The following is a 21476-nucleotide window of genomic DNA, read 5'->3' on the forward strand; positions in this document are numbered from 1 at the left end:
CGATTCATTCAGCTCATTGACTCATTCAGGCATGTGTTCGCGTGCTTTCTGGCTTTTGCAATGCGTTGCATGACTGTGTGTGCGTACAGTTGTGGTACACTGATGCTTATCACGTGTTTAGTTTCACATTGCAGTATGATTAAGTAGTCAGGCTTAATCTTTACAGTGACCCAGCGACAGTGAACATGTTAGTAAACTGAAATATAACGAGAGTATCACCCTAACTGTGAAACACCTTGTTAAGGAAGTGAAAAAACGGAAGAAGCATGTGACTCAAACAACAGGTGAACTGATGCACTGTGTGTGTGTGTGTGTGTGTGTGTTTGAGTGTTTGAGAACAGAGAGCAAACGCATGTCAAAACAATTTCCTACATAAAAGACTACAGTCTTTGTGTTTGTTCTGTTCCTGCACGTCTCCAAATTCAACACAGTCACTCTGACCTGCACGACTTAAAAAAAAACTTCTATACATATATAGATATAGATATATGTTTTTTTTTGCTCATGAATGATCTCCAAAAAGAAACAGCTGAGGGCCAGAGCTGACAGCAAGTGTAATCGCAGACATGTTGCACGCCCTTTACTCTGTGGTGCATTTTCTCACTTCTTCAACTGTTTCAGGAAGTGGGGCAGTGTCACCAAAATCAGGAAACTAAGTGTTGCTATTAATACAACTGAGCAAAAGGCTGAAGCTGGTGAAAGCTAATGTACTCTCAGTTGAGGAGGACAGCGGTTTCAGTAAACTTCAGAAACTAAAAAAGGGTACATTTGGGCAAATGATGCTCCTCGTGGGGTGATTTTTGGGCACTTTCAAGGCTTTTACGACCATGGACGAACCCATCACAAGCACTGAATCAGGTAAATATCTTCTACAACTGTCTTTCAAGTTAGTTTCAGGTGTTTGGATGCAGCCAGAAGACATATTTACATAAAAAAGGTGAATTATTAATTACAGATGAATTATTCTTTAAGAATCTTCTCTTTTGAGATATGATGTGTTTATTTAATTAACTTTTTTTAACTGAACTTTCATTGAGAATTCTTCTGTGAGCTTATATTTTAAAAAAAAAGAGGAAGCAAACACTTTAGCTTTGGTGTGCACTCATATTCATAGGTCAGTTATGTTATAATTTCCCACAGGTCTAAATTTAAATCAGTCACGTTATTGCTCCATTAATAAACAGATGGCAGGTCTGTGTGCCCCGGCCGTCAGTGGGAACCGTGATGAAGGTGAACGCTCGCGTTGGGTTTCTTTCCCAGTTAGCGTGTACAGAGGTGAACTTGACCTGATTAAACACTGTAATGAGTCAAACAAAATTACTCTGACCAGTGTTGACACAGTGCAATGTTTGCACAACTCCTTGTTGACTCTGCGCTGAAATATCAAACAAATCGGACATTCATTCTCTAACCACAGTCACCTTGACGTTCCACAGCCGGACAGCTGGTACGTTGTGGATGATTTCCACGACAAACACTACCTGCTGCTACATGGAAACCAACACAGAATATCAGCAGTGTTGTATCATTAGTGTAATGTCTGAGCTGATTACAGGATTGTAATTCATGCTTTAAGAGTAACTGATGATTAAAATTTCCAGGTTAATGTTTTGGTAAGGCTCTCATGAGGCTGTAATGTGTTCTGTTTTTCAGCAAACTCTGAATCCCGTCCAGCACATGAGCTGTTAATTCTTCACACAGCCGAGGCGCAGGAATGGGCGTCATACTTGCAGCAGATTTTAAAATCCTCTAGAAAGTTCCGCAAAAGGTCTATCCTGCTGTACGCGGTCGGCCCGGCGGATCAGCTCCATGGATATAACTTTGAATACTTCGACAGCTGCAAGTGCATCGTGCTGCTGCTCACCGGAGCCTTCCTGGACATGCTCTATGACCCTGAACTGCACGGAGCGCTTCATAGACTCCTTTACCCGCCGCACAGAGTGGTGGTGCTGCTCTGTGGCATCTCGGACGATGACGTGATGTCGGAGAGTTTCAAGGACTGGCAGAGCTGGAGAAAACTGTACGCCGACGACGAGCCCCCTGTCTACATCACCACCATTTTGGAGTCCCTCACTGACAGTATGCAACATTTAATCAGACTTAATTATTTAGTTCTTGTGCCTTTAAAGAGACAAATTACAGGACAGCCGCAGGCAGATACCAGTTTTTAAAGCTCCACTACAATGGAGGTGAATCCAGTTTCTTCTGTACATGATGGTAAAGATTTGACAGCAAAAGCATCTTGCCTTTCCAGAGGTAACACCCTGGTAAATCAGGTTCATCCACAGAACAGTTTTCACTTGGACTTAAGAAATAGAAATAATAAATAATCAGTGGATTATTAAATGTCTTGAAAAACATAAATGAAACTCAAAACTATCTTCAGAGCTGCGCCATAAAGTGAGTAGTTTTGTGTGTAGACTGAGCCTCTAGCTGTTCCTGAATGATTAAAGGCTGCAGAATGATTAGTTCTTCTAAAAGTGATTTATTTCTTTATGTCTTTTTACTTAAAGGCAGGCGAGCGGCGGCTGAACACGCGTGTGAAGCTGCAGCCGCGTCAGAGTCGCACATCACAGCAGCAGCAGTAGCAGAAACAGAAACAGCCTCTCTGACCGAAAATCCCACCACAGCTGAAAAAGAGGAAGTGGTGTCAGAAGAGCAAAAAGAAACTGTCCTAGAGGATGAAGAAGAACCTGCGAGCACGGGGAATTCAGCAAGTGAGGAAATTGGTGCTACACCTCCACAGCTCACCTGTCTCACCGTCCAACCAAACAGAGTTCTCTGTGGGGTAAGACTGAAGTAATTACATGATAATATGCAGATACTGAGTGTAATGAGTGTGTTCTTAAACATTCATTCTCCCCTTTTTTAAATACATTTAATAGTGTGATTCTGTTTCCCCGTTTTGTTCCAGGAGCAGGAGACACTGTTCATCATTTTCACACAGAAATTAGACGATCAGTCGGTGCCAGAGGTGGAGTTTAAATCTGAAAGTGAAGACGCGAAAAGGGTGCCATGCAGGGTGGAGAACGAATACACAATAAGTGTAGCTGCACCTGGCAAGTATCTCCAGGAAGTGACGTGACCTTAAACTGTTAACCTGAGCTGTTAGTTGAGAGAGAACGTGAATCTGAAATCACTGTTTTCATCCAGATATGCCTGCTGGAGTGGTATCACTCACCATGTACACTGACTGTTCCTGCATCAAACTGCGTCCTGTTACATATTACACCAACATGGGTGAAGTCAGTCGGTATCTTGAAAATGCTTCTGATCCTATTGATTTCATCTGCCAGGTGAGACATCAGGTCTTACAGTCTGTAGCATTGTTAGATAAAAAAGCTCCTCTAGTTACTTCTTATTTTTTACTTTCAGGCCTTCAACTTGACGTCCAATGCAACAGAATCACTGGACACCATGCTAACTGACTCGCTAAAATCCAGATTGCCTGCGACTGGTCTTCAGCTGTTTGGCATCCGACAGATTGAAGAGGACAATATGGCGGCATGTGAGTATACGGCTGCACAAGAGCAGCAGCAGCTGTCAGCCAGTCAACACGCAGTCGTGTGAATGGTTCTACCTGTTTTCTCTTTGTGCGTCTTCGTGCAGATCAGCGTGACGAGGAGCTTCCCACACTGCTCCACTTCGCTGCTAAGTACGGCCTGAAGAAGCTGACCACCACTCTCCTCCGGTGTCCCGGGGCTCTGCAGGCTTACAGTGTCATGAACAAATATGGAGACTACCCCAACACGCTGGCAGAGAAGAGCGGCTTCTCTGATCTCAGACAGTTCATAGACGAATTTGTTGTAAGTCAAGTGATAAAAGCTGTGTAGCATCCAACAATGTGCTGCATATTTTCCTGACTCTGTAACTCAGTTCATTGTATTTTAAAAAGCTGCCTTTACATTTGCATCCTTCCTGTAAATGCCTGCGAGGCTGCATCGAAGGTTCTCGCGTTCCTTTAAACGGTGTCTGCTTGTTCCCCGTGTTCAAACAAATCTAGGAGACGGCCGACATGCTCAAATGTCACTTTGAGGACACCGTCAACACAGAGGAGGTTGCAGAGGTGTATGAACTAATGTCAACTACATCTCAGGACATCATGATGAAGTACTCCGGCTGCTCAGAGGACATATACGAGTCGATGCTGGGGATCGACCCTGAGTGTGCAGAGGACTTATGTAAGGTTTTGCTTATTGGAGCTTATGATAATGATAAGAACATGTGATTAGACTGTTACTGATGATCACGCTGTGTTTATCAGATGAGGTGATGACTGCGGTAGACGAGAACCCTGAGGAAGCTATGCTCAGGAAGTTTTTCCAAGGTACACCTTTGAATGAAAAAACAGAAACGCTGCTTATCTGTAATATATTAAATCTAATGTGATTATGTTCCGTCTTCCAGCGAAACCTCACGACAGCGTAGACGAGGACCACGACGAACACCTGAGAAGTGAAGAGGAGGACAAAGACAGTCACAATGACTTAGATCAGATTGAAGAGGAGGATCCATACAACATCTGTCCAGAGGATATCTATGATACTGTGGATGAAAAAAGCACCTATAACCCAATAATCCAGAACCGTCCACCAGCCCCCATCCCCAGACCCGAGTTCGAGCCCGAGGCTGAAAAACCCATGACCTACATCTCTAGAGGTATCCTGTAGTTTAATTTATTTTTATATCACCCAGTTTTCTTTGTAAACATCAGATTTGATAAAACTCCTCTCCAGGCAAAAATAGATAACTTGATGTTTCTGACAGTATTTTCAGATAAATGTACGACCCAGAGTAAAACGATGGAGCCGGGATATCCTGCAGGTAAAAACCCAGTAATACTTCACTGCATTAGAAAGGTGTTTGAGTCCAGTATGTTCTCAGTTTTACCTCTCTCAGTACCTGCTAGCTCTCATTTATTTGTGTGCTCCTGAGTGTATATATGAAAACAACCTTTAATCGCTTTAATGTGAACTTTGCTACCTTTGTGGTATCAATGTTGTGAGATGAGAGGCGGTCAGATAAAGCTTGCTCGCCCAGTGGTTACAGCTAATTGTGTGTTAGGGGCTTTTTAGCGTCGTCTCTAAGAGCGTGTGGCACATTTTGACTTTTTAAAGCAGGTGAAACGCAGGTGTAAATAACACTAATAACACTCTCAGTCCGTGAAATGTTCCAGTTAGTCATGACAACATGTCAAGATGTCTGCCACAGTCCAACGTAAAACTATTTTTGCAAGCTTAGCTGAGGGGGAAGCAACAAGAAGGAGGAAAGAAAGAAATGTTAATTGTGTGGAGACGACTCCTGCAGAGTCTGTCGGCTGAGAGAGCGAGGGAGGTGGAGGAAGGGTCTTATGGATCAGCTGCTAATGGTTGGTCAGGAGCAAATGATCGGTCTTGGGCTCGAGGTGTTGGGGGAGGCCCAGAAGGGTCACCAGTCTACCACAGGTCTGACATATAGAGACAAACAACCCTCACACCTTCAGAGTCACCAGCTAAACTACCTTGCATGTGTTCGGACTGTGGGAGGAAACCAGAGCACAGCTGGTGGCATAATCACCTTCTCGCTGTGAGGCGGCAGCGCTAACCACTTCACCACCCACAAGGCACAAACACATCATACTCTAGACGAATAACCAAAATATGTAGCTGTGGAGCAGACAAGCCCTTGTATGTTGCAACCAAATAAAGCTGGATAAACCAAACTTTTATTTTTTTATTGTATTTTTTACGCGTTTTTATGCTCACGTGCAGCTCGGCCTGTGTCAGAAGCCCCGACGCCACCCTATGACCCCTACGCCGGGATGAAGACCCCCGGACAGAGGCAGCTCATATCTCTGCAGGAGAGGGTGAAGGTCGGGGAAATTACCGTGGACGAGGCCGTCCAAGAGTTCAAGGCTTGGCAGTTTGACCATGAGCGGAGGGCGAACTCCATACGCTACCAGCAGGTAGATCAGCCACACAAACTTTATGGTCTCTCAGGTGTGGATTAATGGTGAAGGAACTAATGCGTGCTGTTTTTTTTGTCCTAAGGAAAATCTGAAGAGATTACGGGACAGCATCACCAGGCGTCACAAAGAGAGAGAGAAGACAGGAAAGGATGGTAGAGCAATTTCACTGTATCACACATATCTCCATGACGGACTGATTATCTTGATCGTCTGACTGTCTAATTATGAGCAGAACACAGAGGGAAGAAAACATCCTGTTGTTTTCACAAATGCTAATATTTGATGTGGCTTCCCCCCTCATAGATTATGAGATAAGCGCCCCGCTGCAGAGGAACACATACTGGGGCTCCAGTGTGACATTAGAGTGTGCCGTGTACGAGCCGGCGCCCCGAACGGTGGCTCCGCCCCCTCCTGTGGCTCAGGCAATTCAGAGAGGCAGCTGGAAGACGGGCAGCACGTCCAGCACATCCAGTGAGTACTAAGCCTTATTTTCTTTTCATTATGATGATATTTTTTGTCCCCAAATACAAGACTAGATAAAAACCTAGTATCCACGTGTTAAGTCGTGACGTCATGAGCAACGAAAACACTGTTTCCGGGTCCAACTTTCCAGAGACTCTCCTGGTTTTCAAATGTGGCAGTGCTGTGCCCTGTGTTGTTTAAATAGATCTGAGTCCAAAAACCCATTCAGAAGAGAAGTGGAAATGGCTGTAATTGATAAGGTAAGTTACAATTCTTAACTGATAAAGTTTGACAGTAGTGGGTGCTAATGTTAGCGTATCTAACTTAGCTAATATTAGCAACTGTTGGTAAAAGTGGGTACCCCTGATACAAGGTGTTTCTTGCTACGAGTCCATATCTTTGTGTTTCAGTTGTCAGTCCTTTTCTGCACTGCCCAAAAATAGCAAAAATAGCTAGCTACGGCCGTCTGTTTTCACCGAAGCTGGATGAAGATAGCTAGCTAAGGCCAGCTTTATTCACCTTATCTGGACAGCGCAGAAAAGGACTGACAATCAAAACATGAAGATGTGGGTTCATAGCAAGAAACACCCTGTAAAACCCACAGCTTATATCAAAGGTACCCACTTTTACTTTTATTTGCTAGGTTAAATTTGCTAACATTAGCGCCCGCTAGTGTCAGACTTTGTGAATCGGTTAAGAATTGTAGCTACAGCCTTTTTTTGGACACATACCTTTTTAAACAACTCAGGACTCTGTGAAGTTGGACCCTGAAACAGTATTTTCATTAGGTCAGATAGGGCTGGAACTTGTATGGGTGTGCAAAGTTATGGAAGTGTCTTTCCTGCCGGGCAGAGTTATCAGCTGCTGTTAACTCACCATAACACTGGAAGTTTCTGTTTTAGCTGTGGACTTTCCTCTGAAAGTGTTGTAATAGAAACTGTTGCTGCTGGATCATTTTGACAATGGGAAAAGTCCAACAGCCGGATGATCAATAGTGGAACTCTAACTATATCACTCAGTTAGTCAAAGCAGCAGGTTGAGGCAGATGTCTGCCAACCCTGAGTCTCATTCTGCTTAATTTCTGCCTCTTAAAAGGAAGTTTTTCCTCACCACTGTCGCCTAGTGCTGCTCATGGAGAGAATTGTTGGGTCTCTCTTTTGTAGATATAATAATTTGTGCTTCTGGTGCTGGCCTCGCTGTTCCAGTCAAGCTAAAAAAGTAAGCAGGGACTACTGTAGATTACAATCCTGGTCATCAGCCAAGCCTTTCTTTACATCACTGTCAAGGTTGTGGCTAGAAGAATCTCAGAGAGGATGCAGGAGAAAAGGTTTCTAATCACATGTTATTGGTGGAACTTGGAGGCAGTGATGATATTGGAAGCACCAGATGTGGATGCTGGGTGCAACCTCTTGAATCCATCAGATTAATCCAAAACTAGAAGAAGTGAACAAAGCGGGCTTGACTCAAGACTGTTTTTCGTAGCCTTTTCTCAACTTTGCTACACAATCAAAACACAGAACATTCCTTCGCTTCTTTATTCTGTTTTATTACAGTCTAGTTTATGATGCATCAGGTAAACAGAAGCAAATTAAAGTTTTCTGCAGGCTAAGGACATTGTTGTTCCATCTCTCCCACCAACCTGATTTGATAGATTTCTCACTCGGTTGATTTACAGTATGTGCTCTCAGTGACCTGTACCTGAGTGGGGGCATTTCCTCAGTTTCAAGAAAAACTCAGATTTCCTAGAAATAACGTTGTGAAATTTCTGTTAATCACAAGTTACACCCACCAATAATTTCGAAAATAGGTCACCCTCTGATCTCGACAGATGTCCCGTAACGTTGACGCCCATTTCTATGATGTTTGTGAATCCGTTGATGCTTCCTCTGGGAATGCAAAGTAGATCGAATGGTAGAAAGAACAGGGAAGTGAAATCTGTCAGGAGCTTTGGATATTTTGGTCTCAAGGAGATTCATGCATGGCATGCACATCTCAAATTAATGTCATTCACATGCCCAATTATTCATAGACAGAATTTCGCAAGTGATTTCCTGAGAACTCTTTGGTAAGCATGTCTGTGCCCTTTGAAAACTGGTCTTAGACATTAACATTTGTTTGAGATACTTCCTCTAGCACAGTTAAGCTAAAAAAATTCTAATGTTCGGGAAGAAGCAGGAATTTCCCACAGTCACATTAAAGTTTGGTGAAGGCGTCTTCATTAACAACAGACCTGATAAGATCTATCAAACACTGTGCTTTCACACGCATTTATAAGTTGTCTGTGTTGTTTCTTCTACTTAATCTCTCTCTAGTCACTTTTCTGGATGTGTTGTACAACTGTTTGTGTTGTGCGACTATTTTTATCCACATTTGGCGAAGTGGTCTTACAGCATAATTCACCACAAGCACTAACCTCAGAGAGTCTTGAAATCACGTGTTTTCTTGCCACATCAACCTGCTTTTTTTTTTTTCTTCTTCTTATGTCAGGTACTGAAAGCAACAGGCTCAGCACTCACAGCGCCTTCAGCTACAGCAGCGGGACCGAGCCCGACTTTGAGGTGAGTTCAAATTAACAACAGAGGCGTCACCATCCTCACTGCACGTAGTAACGTGAGAAAGAGCCAGACTCAGCTCCTTCCCCTCAGTGTCCATAAACCAAACTGAGCCTTCACTTTCTCTTCTGCTGCTTCACATTGTGACATTACTGCATGTTGCAGACAAAGAGTCTCCTTCACTTCTTCAGATCCTGAAATACTTACACAGCTACTGCTATTTTAGAATTACGCCGGCAAAGACTCCAACTGCAAGACCCACGTTTTTTTGTCCCTTGTGAAATCTTTGAATCTTGGCGCACACGTTGCTCAATGCTTTCTGAGAAATCACTTGTCGGAGTGTGATCAGAGCTGCAATGTTTTGTTCTGCGTATTTTAATTTTGACACTCTAACCCCGAAACCCCCACTCATATCACGAACATCTCACTGTATCTTAAGAAGGTAGATAAGCCTGTACACTACTATTTGCCTCATTGATTTATCTGACGTCACATTTTTTGATGACATGATTAATCACAAATGTCAGAAAATGTCATTGCAATCCCATAAAACTCCTGTCCAAAGATTTTTTGATTAAACTATTTATCAATTAACAAAAAAAGTTTAATTTAATTTCCTTTTGATCCATTAATTTATTAGTAAAGGTGGAGCATTGTGTTTTACGTGTGATCAGAGTATATATTTATTCTTTTCTTCTTCTTTTTTTTTAAAGGACTCAGTAGAAAATTTCCCTCCTCCACCACGACCTCCGCGGCCGTCTGATGCTGCACCCGTCATTCCTCCGCCCAGGATTCCCCCACGGATCCCAGAAAGGTCAGCCTAAAACCACTGATTCAGATTACTGATGCTACTTTGAAGAACAGTGCAGAACTGAGCAATATAATACAATATAACTGTATACAAAACAATAAGCAGTTACATTTACTTTAAAGGATACCTCAGATACGATAGAAATCTTTAGGAATTTTATCTTGCTCTGTTTTCTGCTCTGTAAAATTCCTGTTTTTGTCAATGGAGTCTGGTATTAATATATAGTGATGTTTCAAGTAACAGAAAAAGGATCTTCCTCTTTAATAAAAAGCTCTGTCTCTGTAGGAATCCTATCCATAATGTTTGACATGAATAATAGTCCATTGGTGGTGGCTGGGTACACAGTACTGTCGCTATTTTACATCAGCGACAGTACTGTGTCATTTTACACCCAAAAAGATGGGAAAAAAAGGTTAAAAAATACCAAAGTTATTCTTTAATGAAGGTTATAATGTTCAGTTTTCTGTGACAATTGCGTGTATCATGAAATGTGGCAGTGACTAATACCAATTATAACAGAGGTGTAGAAACGAACAAAGGGACCAATAAAGAAACTGCAGTGAGTGAGACGCTAAGAGGAAACGTTCACCCACCAGTGATTTGCAGCTGTGCGTTAGTGATGAAGGCGTTGATGTTCATGCTGTGTGAAGATATAAATATCTCCCATAGAACGAGGCGACAGAGTACATACTGAAAACGTTTTAAAATAAAAGCTAAAACTAAAGTGACTCTAAAGGTGGTTTGATTGTCTGAACGAAGGCTTTGGTGAATTTCTGTAACTCTGAGAAACACTGCTATCTGATCATTTCAAATGATAGCATTCTTATCTCTCTAAAACATACTGTGCGTACTCTTGATACAGCTTTATATGATATTACATACATGAAAAATCTTACTTTTTTGTGAATAGAAAGTTTCTTCCAGTTTTTTAAACCATTAGAACTGCAAATATAATTCTATCTGTGTGTTTTAGAAAGGAAAAATGTATAGTTACCACATAAATATATCAAATAAATAAAATATATAAATATATTATGGTTCCGAAAAGCACAACGATTTAAGTTTAATATTTAGAAAACAGTTTTAAAATCAGTAAAGTTCAATAGAGATTTTAGTAACATTTAAGTAACATCTCTTAAATACATTAAGGGCTATAATAATGGAAAAAAGTTAACAGACAGCCAAACCATGGCACGGAAGTTTGAGGTGCTGCAAACAGTGTGGCAAAATCTGCCCATGTGGGTTTCATGCTTGCTAGTTTCACCAAGTCTTGCTGAGTGTGTGTTCTCCAAGTGTCTAAATGAGTTCAGACAGAAATGTATAATATATAGCTGTAGCTTTTAACATTTTCAGTTACTTTAAAACAAAGCTAAAAACCAAACCACAGTAGTTGCACTCAGATTTGGTCATTTGTAGACGGGAGAACACCACATGCACTCAGAAACGTTGATCTAGCTTAAACAAAAGGGCTCCATCAAGTGAAAGCTAGCTGCTGAGCTAACCATGCCAACTAGCCTTAACTAATGCTAAAGCTGAATTTACAGATTTTACCCTGTAATAGCTACTGTTTATAAGTTTTAAAAATAAATATATATGAAGCAACATCTTGGTAATTCAGTTTATTTCTCCATATAGCTAAATGAGGCAGATGCTAAATTAAAAAAAGATGTAGGGAAAAAACTTAGCTACGCTCCCGCTAAAGCTAACTAGCATAGGAAAGTAGCAGTAACCAACAAAAGAGCTTTCATCTCTAGTGTGAATTATGTGATTTGTTGCAGTTTAGCTACTTTTTCCTGTCAAATCACACATTTAATGTGAAAATACAAACTGTTAAACAAGTTTGTTCAAATGAATTGGAAAGCTTGAGCATTCTGAAATAAAACATTTTGTTTGTAGAAACTTTGTGTTCTTCTTTTCATAACATTAATGTCCAAAGGCAAAGTGCTGTATCTGCATATTTCAATGTAGTGTAGGCTCCATTGCAATGATTTTGGTGGGTAAAATTACCATCCTTTAAAGGTATAAAAGGCTTTATAAGCTTTTCACTGCTTCTGTAGTAACTGCTCTCTGCTGCTGTGAACCAGAAGAGAAGAAGAACAATCTAAGTATAAAAATTCTGATTATAAATATTAAAAACTACCACAATTATATACACTGTTTGAAGCACTAGGTTCAGAGTCTGGCCGTATGCTATTTTTGCTGCTGCCTTTTCTTTTTTAATCACAAATCAGAGGTCACACCTCACCCTCCCTCTACTGTATATTTACAGCTTTATCAGTCACTAACTTTAGTGCTGTCTCTCTCTCATAGGGTGCCAGAGAAGATGATGAACGAGCGCTACATTTCCTACCCAACTCGAGCACTTCCCCAAAGACCTTCTCACAGTCAGTCAACCTCAGCACCTCCCATACCTCGCCGCCTGCGGTGATCGACATATTTTAGAAGGATGTATTGGAAAGACAGTGTGTTGTTCTATAAACGACCATCGGGATTTAACAGGACGAATCCACACAGAGACTGTACTTTTTTGTTTGTTTGTTTGTTTATGTGTGTTGCTTTTATAAATTGTATGTATTCATTTACCTTACAGAGTGATTCAGTTTATATAATATTTCATTGTGTGTGTGTGAGCCTGTGTCTTTGTGTATGTGTGAGAGAAATTTTTTACTGTAAAAACTTGCAACTGTAATAGAACATTTTTAATTACTGTGACATAACAATAAAACTTATTATAGGTTTTATTTAGTAATTTAATCATGGCTCTGATTGTTATTATAAGTGCCTGACAACATTATGGATAAGATTCCTACAGAGACAGAGCTTTTTGTTAAAGAGAGAAGTGACATATAGTGATGTCTCTGGTTAAACGAAAAATGATCTTACCCTGTTGGAATCCTAACCATCATGTTGTCAGACACTTATAATAGTCTGAGTCTGTCAGAATTTTGTCTGTGTCAGTCATTTACACAAAAACCCCAGAAAGAGTTATCCTTTGATGCATGATATTCCTGTTTATTAGTAGTACTTAACTGTGAGTTTTAATGCCATTATATTCCACTTATTTTTTCACAACACCATTATACTATTATATATAGTATCTTTGAAATTTTATGATATATAATAATCTTTAGGGAGTGTCTTTAAAAGGTCTGTTTTGTTGTACATCAGATTTCAGGTGAAATGTGATCATATTCTTTTATTTTATATATATTATATAGAGAGATTTATTATATATATGTTATACACTTCAATGCACCCTTACCTTAACTGGCTCCTGTTCAACCAGTGTTGATTTATTTCTTGTGCAATATGAGGTTTGGTCACTTGATGGTGCTCCATATTCTCTCTTTGACCTTAAACTGATTGACTTTTTTTTCAATGTATGTGAAAACTTTTTCCAGGTTGATTTTATCTCTCAAGTATGCAACGGTTTAATCATATTATATGTTTCTTAACTGATATAAATGTAAAGGAACAGTGACTGCAAAATCGTCCCCTCTGAGAAATAGATGTGTACAAAGTCTGAAAGAGTGTAGCCAGGTAGGACTTCCGGTCAAAACTTTCAAAGTAAAACCTTTACTGATACACACTACATAAAAGTGAAAAGGAATACAAGAAATATTATTCAAATATGGTTAACTTATATTGAGAGTCTGCGTGTAGATATGTGTCTCATGAACCCATGCAGACACCTGATGGATATGAGGTGATAAAAAAGTGTATTACAGTCAAAGCTGAGGGAAAAAATTATTTATTGATTGGAATGATTGGAAAGCAAAGTCTTAAAATGTATTTATTTTCGTTTATATCACAGTTTACCAGTTAAACGGATGTACTGTACAGAGATTGTCTTAAAACAAAGATGGCCGTTGTATATTTACCGGAAGTGATAGTCGTCATATGTAACAGCGATGGTCGCCCGCCAAAATATCCCCCAGCTTCTTTGCTCACTTGACTTTTAAAAAAATACGTTTTGCTTTCTTGTGTGTGCCTCCTTGTTTAATGCGACGTGTAAATTACGCAACGCCGATGACGGGTCCTCTTTCTGCAACCGCCATTTTCACAACTTTTGAAATTATGTTGGTGGTACAGATCGGGCGCTGACCCTTACATAGCCAAGATGGCGACCGTTGAAGGTGAGAAATGTTCGTCGTTCTACACTGAAAATTTTGACCGTTGACTGCACCATCCGGGTACTTCAGTCTGAAGGCAGTATGCTCTGAAAATAGCAACGCACAATTAGACGTTAACAGCTAGCTAGCGAAGCATTTAGCTGCTATAGAGTAAGATATTATTCTCAGGAGTTGGTGGCGACCCAGATTTGTATGCTAATTGCCAGAGAGACGACTTGGAATAGGCCTAAACGCTAATAATGCTGGCTGTGTAAAGGTAACGAGCTGAAAATACGTTAGCCCTTAAGTTTATACGGTGTGTTCACGGCTTGTTCAGTTGCCGCCGTGTAGCCACCACTATTTAATAAGTGCTACTTTAAGTAAGAATACTTTACTGAGGCTACAACTCCAACCTTTTTCAGCATGAAGTAGCTGAGTCTATGCTTTTATTGTGAAGGGACAGCGGACCGCCCCCACCGGTGGCCTGTGGTTGTGTTGTGCGGCGGTGTTGACGCAGCCGGCGCCGGTGAGTGTGAAGCGCTGACGGGACGCTGGTGGAGAGAAGCCGTCGGCGCACAGAGCTCAGTGAAGTGTGTCTGCTGCAGCGAGTACAACACTGGATTACCAACACACAGAGGTAAGCCTGTCCCTGCTCCGGATCTCTGCTCCATGTGGCTCTTTATTGGTTTTTATTTATTTGTTTTCTTATAATCCCATGCCCTCATTTATTTATTTATATTTTACCTTGGCACCGTAACAGCTGACTTTGTGTTATTATCGCATGGTGCAAAACCAGCACCACTTAATGTATTTCTTATTAATCACCCAGTCTTTTAAATGTCAATTCAGCACACTCAATCAAATACAAGTGCTTCTATGAGTCAGTCGATTTTTATTTATTTAATTTTTTTAACATCTCAGCAGCAGATAGGAGCTCTGGCTTTGGGACAGTTACTGCAGTAGAGTCAGATCCATACAGTGGAAATGCGACCCGCGCCATGGGTGCCGCACTCTGAAGCCCAATACCCGAGAGAGAGAGAGAAAAGCCTCAAATACCCAAGTCAGGGAATTAAAAGCCTCCTTTAGATTAATCCTCTCTGGTGCGGTTGTTTCTTTAAGTTGGCAGGTAGCAGTGGAGCGTCACTGTCAGAGGTTGTCATTGTGAGTCATAGGGAGCAGACTACTCCACATGCATACAATAAGGCTGTGGCATCAGGACCATGCTCTTTAATGGCATGCATATTATGCGGCATGCAGGTGTTGGGCAGAGTTTATTGAACTGTATTTATCACAGTGTTGTCAGATTAGATTGTAGCCATTGCCACGTTTGATTAGATTATTCTGAAGGTGAGAAGCGTTGAAATGCAGAAGAGTCCATGAGATATGTTAGCAGCTGTTCAGTGCTGCATTTTGAAGTTGTGATAAATCAGGGTGTAATGTTATTTTAGAGGGATATCTTCGACTTCTCATTCCAGTGGCATCTTTCTAGCTGAGCAGCTGTTATGTAACAGCACAGTAGTAATAGTGTGAGTATTGTCTGCAGTTATTGACACAGTGGACAAACAGCATGTGACATGAACGAGTGTGGACTGACAAAAAGTGAGGCAGACAGTTAAAATAATAGAGCATAATATTGTTCACATATTGTGGTATTTCAGAGCACTGTCAGAATACATTTCTAAAGTTATTTATAACAAGTGACACATTCTCAGTGTTGGGAGGGTTACTTTTTAAATGTATTTCACTATAGATTACAGAATACATGGCCTTAAATGTAATTTGTTATGTATTCCTTTAGATTACTCAAAGTGAGTAATGTATTTTAAATACATTGGAATATTTTGATGTCTTCTTAGTAAACTGAACCCAGGAGTCAGTCTGCATATTTCTGTGTATTTGTTGTCGATATTTCATATAACTGAAGAATAACTAACAAACAAACAAGGAAAAACCAGCCACTTTACAACATACATGATGTGTACTATATATTTGGACAGTTATTTAATTCTAATAATGTTTATCTACTTTCCTAAATGTCTGTGAACTTTTAAACAACTGTTTGAGAACTACAGCGTTTTGGTAGATAGCTAGCTTCCTCGCTCTATGTAGCATTTAAAACAAACTTTTCTGGTGCTATTTTTATTTTAAGAGGATGAAAGGAAATGTGCTATGGAACTGTAAATTATCATAGTTTTATTTTCCATTGCGTTATATTGGAGTGATAACTGAAAGATGAAAATAAAACTATGTGACTATGCTAACAGGCTAATCTGCGGTCAGCTAGCAAGGAGGCTAAGAAAGCAAAGTTATGTTATATGTATTCTGGTACTCCCCAACACTGCACTTTCTACACAATAATATGAATTTTGAATAATAAGTATATAGAAAAATGTTGATTATTGTGAGTTAAATTGACATCAAGGGCTAAAAATGTTACACTAAATGGTTTTTATATCCTAATATGTCCCTTCATCTTATTTCCTAGTCCAACAAACATGAAGCAGGAACTCTCCTTTCACATTAAGTGTGCTTCAGTTTATTAATGCCATTAAGTCCCAGTAGAAAATGGAAATAAATCACCCACCTATTTGCCAGTTTCCTCTGAAACCCAGTGGACGTATTTATCTCTGTCTGTGTTTTCATTCATAATTTTACCACCGTGATTATTTCTTTTTTTTTCCTTTACTCTAAGGGATGTGCGTAACATGACGCCACACAAGCTTGATTAAATATTAACCCCAACACAAATAATTAATCAAACTGCTTCGAGGACAGAGACAAAGTAGTCAGACTGATTTTCTCAAAACTACCTGTTTCAGTGTTCTGTAATGTAGATTATCACGCTCTTATCACATGGTCACTGTTATTAGAGGTACTTTATCTGGACAGTGTTTACTCAGAAAGAACAGGACATTCATTAGCTTCCTACATCTTAAAGGACTTTGTGTTTGTGTTGTGTGACAAAGCCTCAAAGAGTTATTGTTATTATTATGTTTAACTAAAGTATTTTGTCGCTGAAACAATATTTAAACCTCCCTGAAAGTACAGCTTGTGTTTCTGGAGGACGTGTTTTTCAAGCCCACAGGAGTATTTACTCAGTAGTAGTATGAAGCAGGAGTTGCAGGGGAAGGTAAAGGAGTTGTAGGTGTTTACACAGAGATAGTGATGGGTTTGCACAGACACATCAGTCATTAGTTTGGTACCCAGCGGCTCAGAGAGAGAAGCCAAACCCCTGTGACCTTTTGCACATACTGTTGTGCAATTTAAAGCAAGTAAACTATAAACCACGTGAAGTAGTTAGAGGAGTTACAAGAATACAGTTTGTCTTTCGGAGCAGGTAGTACCTGTTTATTTTAGATTAACTCTTGGGAAATATGTCTCAGCAGGATCTCAGGCTACAGAGTGCTGCTGCACAAAAAAGCAAAATATTAAAACAGAGTATGAACTTTGCTTTTATAAGCAAGCTCTTATCTTTTCAAAGCCGCAGAATAAATCAAGGTCAGAGGTGTTTTCAGTGCGTTTCAGTCTTTTAAAGCGTGATGTGACAAACAGAAGAAGATGGGACCTGTTGGTATGAACCCAGCACAGTTGTTAATATTGTATGAAGCTTGTTCAGAGTCACGTTACACAGATCCCCCAGATTTGAGAGGAGCGACCCTCAGAAACATAAATCTCAAACGGCAGCTGGCCTCCACATCAACCAGTGTTGATTTTACAAGATTACCTGTTTGTTTGATGACACATATGGCAAGACATTGCCTTTGCAGTGAAGGCCTGCTGCATCCAAACTGGTGATTAGCCTTTATTCAGTGCAAGTCTGAAGGGAATACAAAGTTAAACTGGACCATAGTGGAACAGTTTGATGAAAATCAGCCTTATTCATCAGTCTGAGTTGATGCAGTGTGTGTAGTGAAGTTGGATGTTAGCATGACAGGGACAAAAACCTCTGTAGTAGAAAGCAGTGAATAACGGATGGCTTTGGATCAGGACGGATGTTTGAGCCAGACACCAGGTTTCTGTTTTCACTCCATGTTAATGTTACAACAGGTTGCTCAGCAACCCCCTCGCCCCCCGCCTTTCCCCCGACCTCTTCTCCCCCCCGCCACCGCCCCCTCCTCGTCCACTTTCTCCATCTGCTACCATTGGCTGAAGTGGCTGGTGAAGTGAAGTGTTATACTTCGGCTTTTCAAGGTCCGTGACACAAAGAACCCCCCCATCATGGATGCATGTAAACAAGGCAGTGAAAAGACAATTTATGCTTTGGTGATGGATTTAAGCAGCACCCCCCCTCCCCTCCTCCCCCCTCCAACTGATGGAAAACAACAGCGTCACGACAGTTGTTGGCAGATATTTTAATAAGAAGCAGCATATGTCTGCACTCATCACCAGACGTGACACTGATGCACCGCAGGTTTATAAATCACTCACCATAAAATATAATAAACAAAGAAAATCTGATATGTGTGCTGCCACCTATGAAGCCCGGCCTGTTATTGATGGAGCTGCCTGTTGTGTTTGTGTCTGGGCGTAGACGTGACGGGACAGAGTCAGAGCGGGGCCCGGCATTCCTGAAATAGACGGATGATGGGGACCCGCTGGAGTCCTGCCGCACGCTCATTTCACACGAGGATACCTTCATAGCACTTAAAATTGCTGGATTATCACATCGCTGTTTATATTCACGTTTAGCCGCCATATCCTATGACTCAATTATCAAGTAGTCCTGTCGCACAGGCGCTCGGAGAGTTATATTAGGGAACACACTCAGAGCTTCCAATCCACACCGGAGTCAAAATATCCAGCAGAGATGAGGAAACGCTTTCAGCACTCTCTCAGACAATGATTTGAATTGTCATCGCAGCTCACCTAATGTGCAGTACGCCCTATTATCTAAGCCGGGAGGAATCTCTTGTGCACAGCTGAGCTCATTATCTAGTGATGACATTAAACGAACATTGTGCTTATTCATATTCCCAAATTAAATGCCGCTGCATTATCTCAATAAACTCATCTTTACATTCAGTTTTTCCCTCCGTTATCTCCTCATTTGCTTATGAGCTGTTCTTATTTTTAACTTTTCACTCAGCACCTACAAAAGTAAACTCTCTAAGAGTCCACCCTGAGGAGACGCCGCAGAGCTACTAGAATATTCAGTTGGATGTTTATCCTCACTCCGGGTCTGCGATCCAAGCTTTCTCTCTCTTGGAGTGTAGCCTGGAGCCCTCGCTGTGAAGATGTATCGTCCTGGGTAAACTGTCAGCTCCCTGACATTCTTATTACGCTGGCTCTAAAAGCCTAGCAGGCACGTTACAAGCAGCCTGACTCCCTTTAAACCAGCTGCGAGGAACCTTCACACGTGCCAGCCAAGTGTTCCCTGTCCCAAGGACCTGGCCATGGTCATGTCTCATGGACACACTGGCAGGCTTCAGGCCTCGCCAAGCACAGAGGAGGGTGTTTATAACCTGAAAAAAGGAGATTTTATTCTGATTTTACTCCTTCAAATATGACGGTACCATTACGTCTGTGTGTCTGTAATTCAAAGGCATAGAAGGAGGCTTCCTATAGACTCGCCTTAAGCTCTGTCCATTATCCTCATGAATGTATAATCCTGACCGCCGTGTGTAAGTTACATACATTTCCTTTTATGCTGCAGTTGTTTGAAATGAACTTCAAATAGCTGGGTAGAGGAATGTGTAGAATCCCAGGCTGCTGTCCACTGTGGAGGCTGTTTATGGAAGCGAGCTGGGAGGGAGGGGGTGGATGGGGGTCTCTTCTCAATTAGGAGGCGGAGGTTGGGGGGTGGATAAGCTGCTGCTCCGGAGCGGCCCTTTTCGAGCCATGTTTGGAGCTGTTTGGTGGGATCCACGCACACACAGCGCTGGATAGCTTCTCCCCTCTCTCTCTGCCATTTGTTGACAAAGCAGAAGTCAAACGACGTTACGTAACAGGCCTTTCTCTCCGGCCATGGTACAGCTGAGCGTGTGATGAGAGCCCTTTTGTGTTAACATAGCATAGACCCCCCCCTCCCCTTCATGTGAAATACATCATAGTTCAACTTGGTGCCACCACGCCTTTGAGAATCCAGAGAATCTGGAGCCAGTTATTGAACTCAGAAATCAATTTTTATAAAAATGTACCGCATCTACGACGGTTAGATGAATTTGTCACCATCCAGTTTATTTCCTCCCACATCTGATAAGTTTCAAGTTTCTCCCTGATCAAAAGCAGCCTTCGTTTACTGCAATTTAATGCTTTAATAATGTTTCCTGGTAAATGATTTCCTCAAAGTAAGTTCTGAGTGTTTTTCAGAAGGTGTGGTTAGTCACACAGCTTCATTAAAGACAGACACCAAAGGGGGAAATTAATTTTTGTTGTTAGATTTACAGATAAAGGTGCAAATATCAGCTTTGATAGAGACACACTGTCAAAACAACATCTATTTTAATGTTGAAATTAAAGTATCTTCCCTTAATGTGAAGGAATAGATGGGGAAATACACTGTTTCACTTTCTTGTGGCTTATCAACACTTCCAAAGCTCACTAACAAACACATTTTTCTTGTTGGTTTCATTCAAACACAAACACAAGTTGTCGGGCCAGCTGTGTCCTCCTGTTTCTAGTCTTTACTCCACAGCAGAGTAATGTTGATCCTCTTCAAAGCAAATAAACGTTCCAAAATAACTGAGTTTATCTTATGAAGCATCATCAGAAATAAAAGTTTAATGTCAACTGACGTCGATGATCATCAGGATAAATGTTAAATTTAAAGGCTGAGTTTTGCTCCGGAGTGAAAGTTAATGGTGGTTTTTATGGTCCGAACCTGATAAACACCTGAGAAACAGGTTCACAGATCTGAGGTAGAAGAACAAACATGACGATAAAATCTAACTGAATTAGTCTAAAACTTAACTTGTCCAGTGCTTACTTCTATCCCTGCAATGTGAGTCAGTTCATGAGCATGAAATGAATTATACTGAATATTAATCAACCATTTCTTATATTTTGAGTGTTTATTTCCCGGCCTGATCGCTACGATTCTTATCTGATCGCTCATTAACATGCAGTCCTCACATTGACTGAGGTTTCGAGACCTTATGGGCGGCTGAGTCATCCAGTAGCAAATTCCTCCACTGGTCTGTCTGTCTCTCGTCTACTGGCCCCTGCAGGAGCATTTGGAAAGGGGGGGTGAGGAGGAGGAGGAGGATTTTTATATGGTAGCCTGCACAGTTGTTGAGTGGGTGCCACATTCCCAGGTGGCATGTGGTGACAGGTCCATCTGGGCACGGCTGTTGTCAGAAACAAACAGACCCCCTGCTGCATAGCGAGGGTCAAGGTCAAAGCTGGGACCGTCCCTCCTGGATGAAACCCCTCAAAGCTCAGCCAGACGACTCAGGGGGGCTTCAGAGGGACCTGGACTCCGCTGTGCACATCACCAAGTAGGTAATGCATCTCCCTACATCCACTGTGATGCTTGTGCTGCTTGTTTTGGAAAGGTATTTTAGCTTAATACACCTCCCCCTGAGATCATTCAGCTGGAGATTTATGCATCTGTTTGTCACGTAGTAGTGTGACTGAGAGCTGTGGATGGGATG

The 21476-nt window shown here is 41.3% G+C and overlaps 2 protein-coding genes across 2 annotated transcripts in view; both read left to right on the forward strand.

Moving 5' to 3' along the window:
- The first annotated feature begins 638 nt into the window (after window positions 1-638).
- pik3ap1 (phosphoinositide-3-kinase adaptor protein 1) lies at window positions 639-12513 on the forward strand. Its single transcript, XM_018681002.2, has 17 exons — window positions 639-858; window positions 1654-2079; window positions 2514-2788; window positions 2915-3059; window positions 3154-3296; window positions 3376-3508; window positions 3610-3806; window positions 4004-4181; window positions 4265-4327; window positions 4408-4659; window positions 4768-4824; window positions 5751-5944; window positions 6030-6099; window positions 6251-6418; window positions 8897-8967; window positions 9675-9775; window positions 12083-12513. Exons 1-17 carry the CDS (start codon window positions 828-830, stop codon window positions 12198-12200), a joined length of 2622 nt encoding a protein of 873 aa, XP_018536518.1. The 5' UTR covers window positions 639-827; the 3' UTR covers window positions 12201-12513.
- Window positions 12514-14351: 1838 nt separating this feature from the next.
- LOC108886258 (sorbin and SH3 domain-containing protein 1) overlaps window positions 14352-21476 on the forward strand; it is a 41646-nt gene continuing 34521 nt past the window's right edge. The window contains exon 1 of the mRNA XM_051076809.1: window positions 14352-14521. The gene's annotated coding sequence lies outside the window, so the exon portion shown is untranslated. The remainder of the gene's footprint in view (window positions 14522-21476) is intronic.

This window comes from Lates calcarifer, linkage group LG16_LG22 (assembly GCF_001640805.2).
Source record: "Lates calcarifer isolate ASB-BC8 linkage group LG16_LG22, TLL_Latcal_v3, whole genome shotgun sequence".
Classification (NCBI taxonomy): Eukaryota; Metazoa; Chordata; class Actinopteri; family Centropomidae; genus Lates; species Lates calcarifer.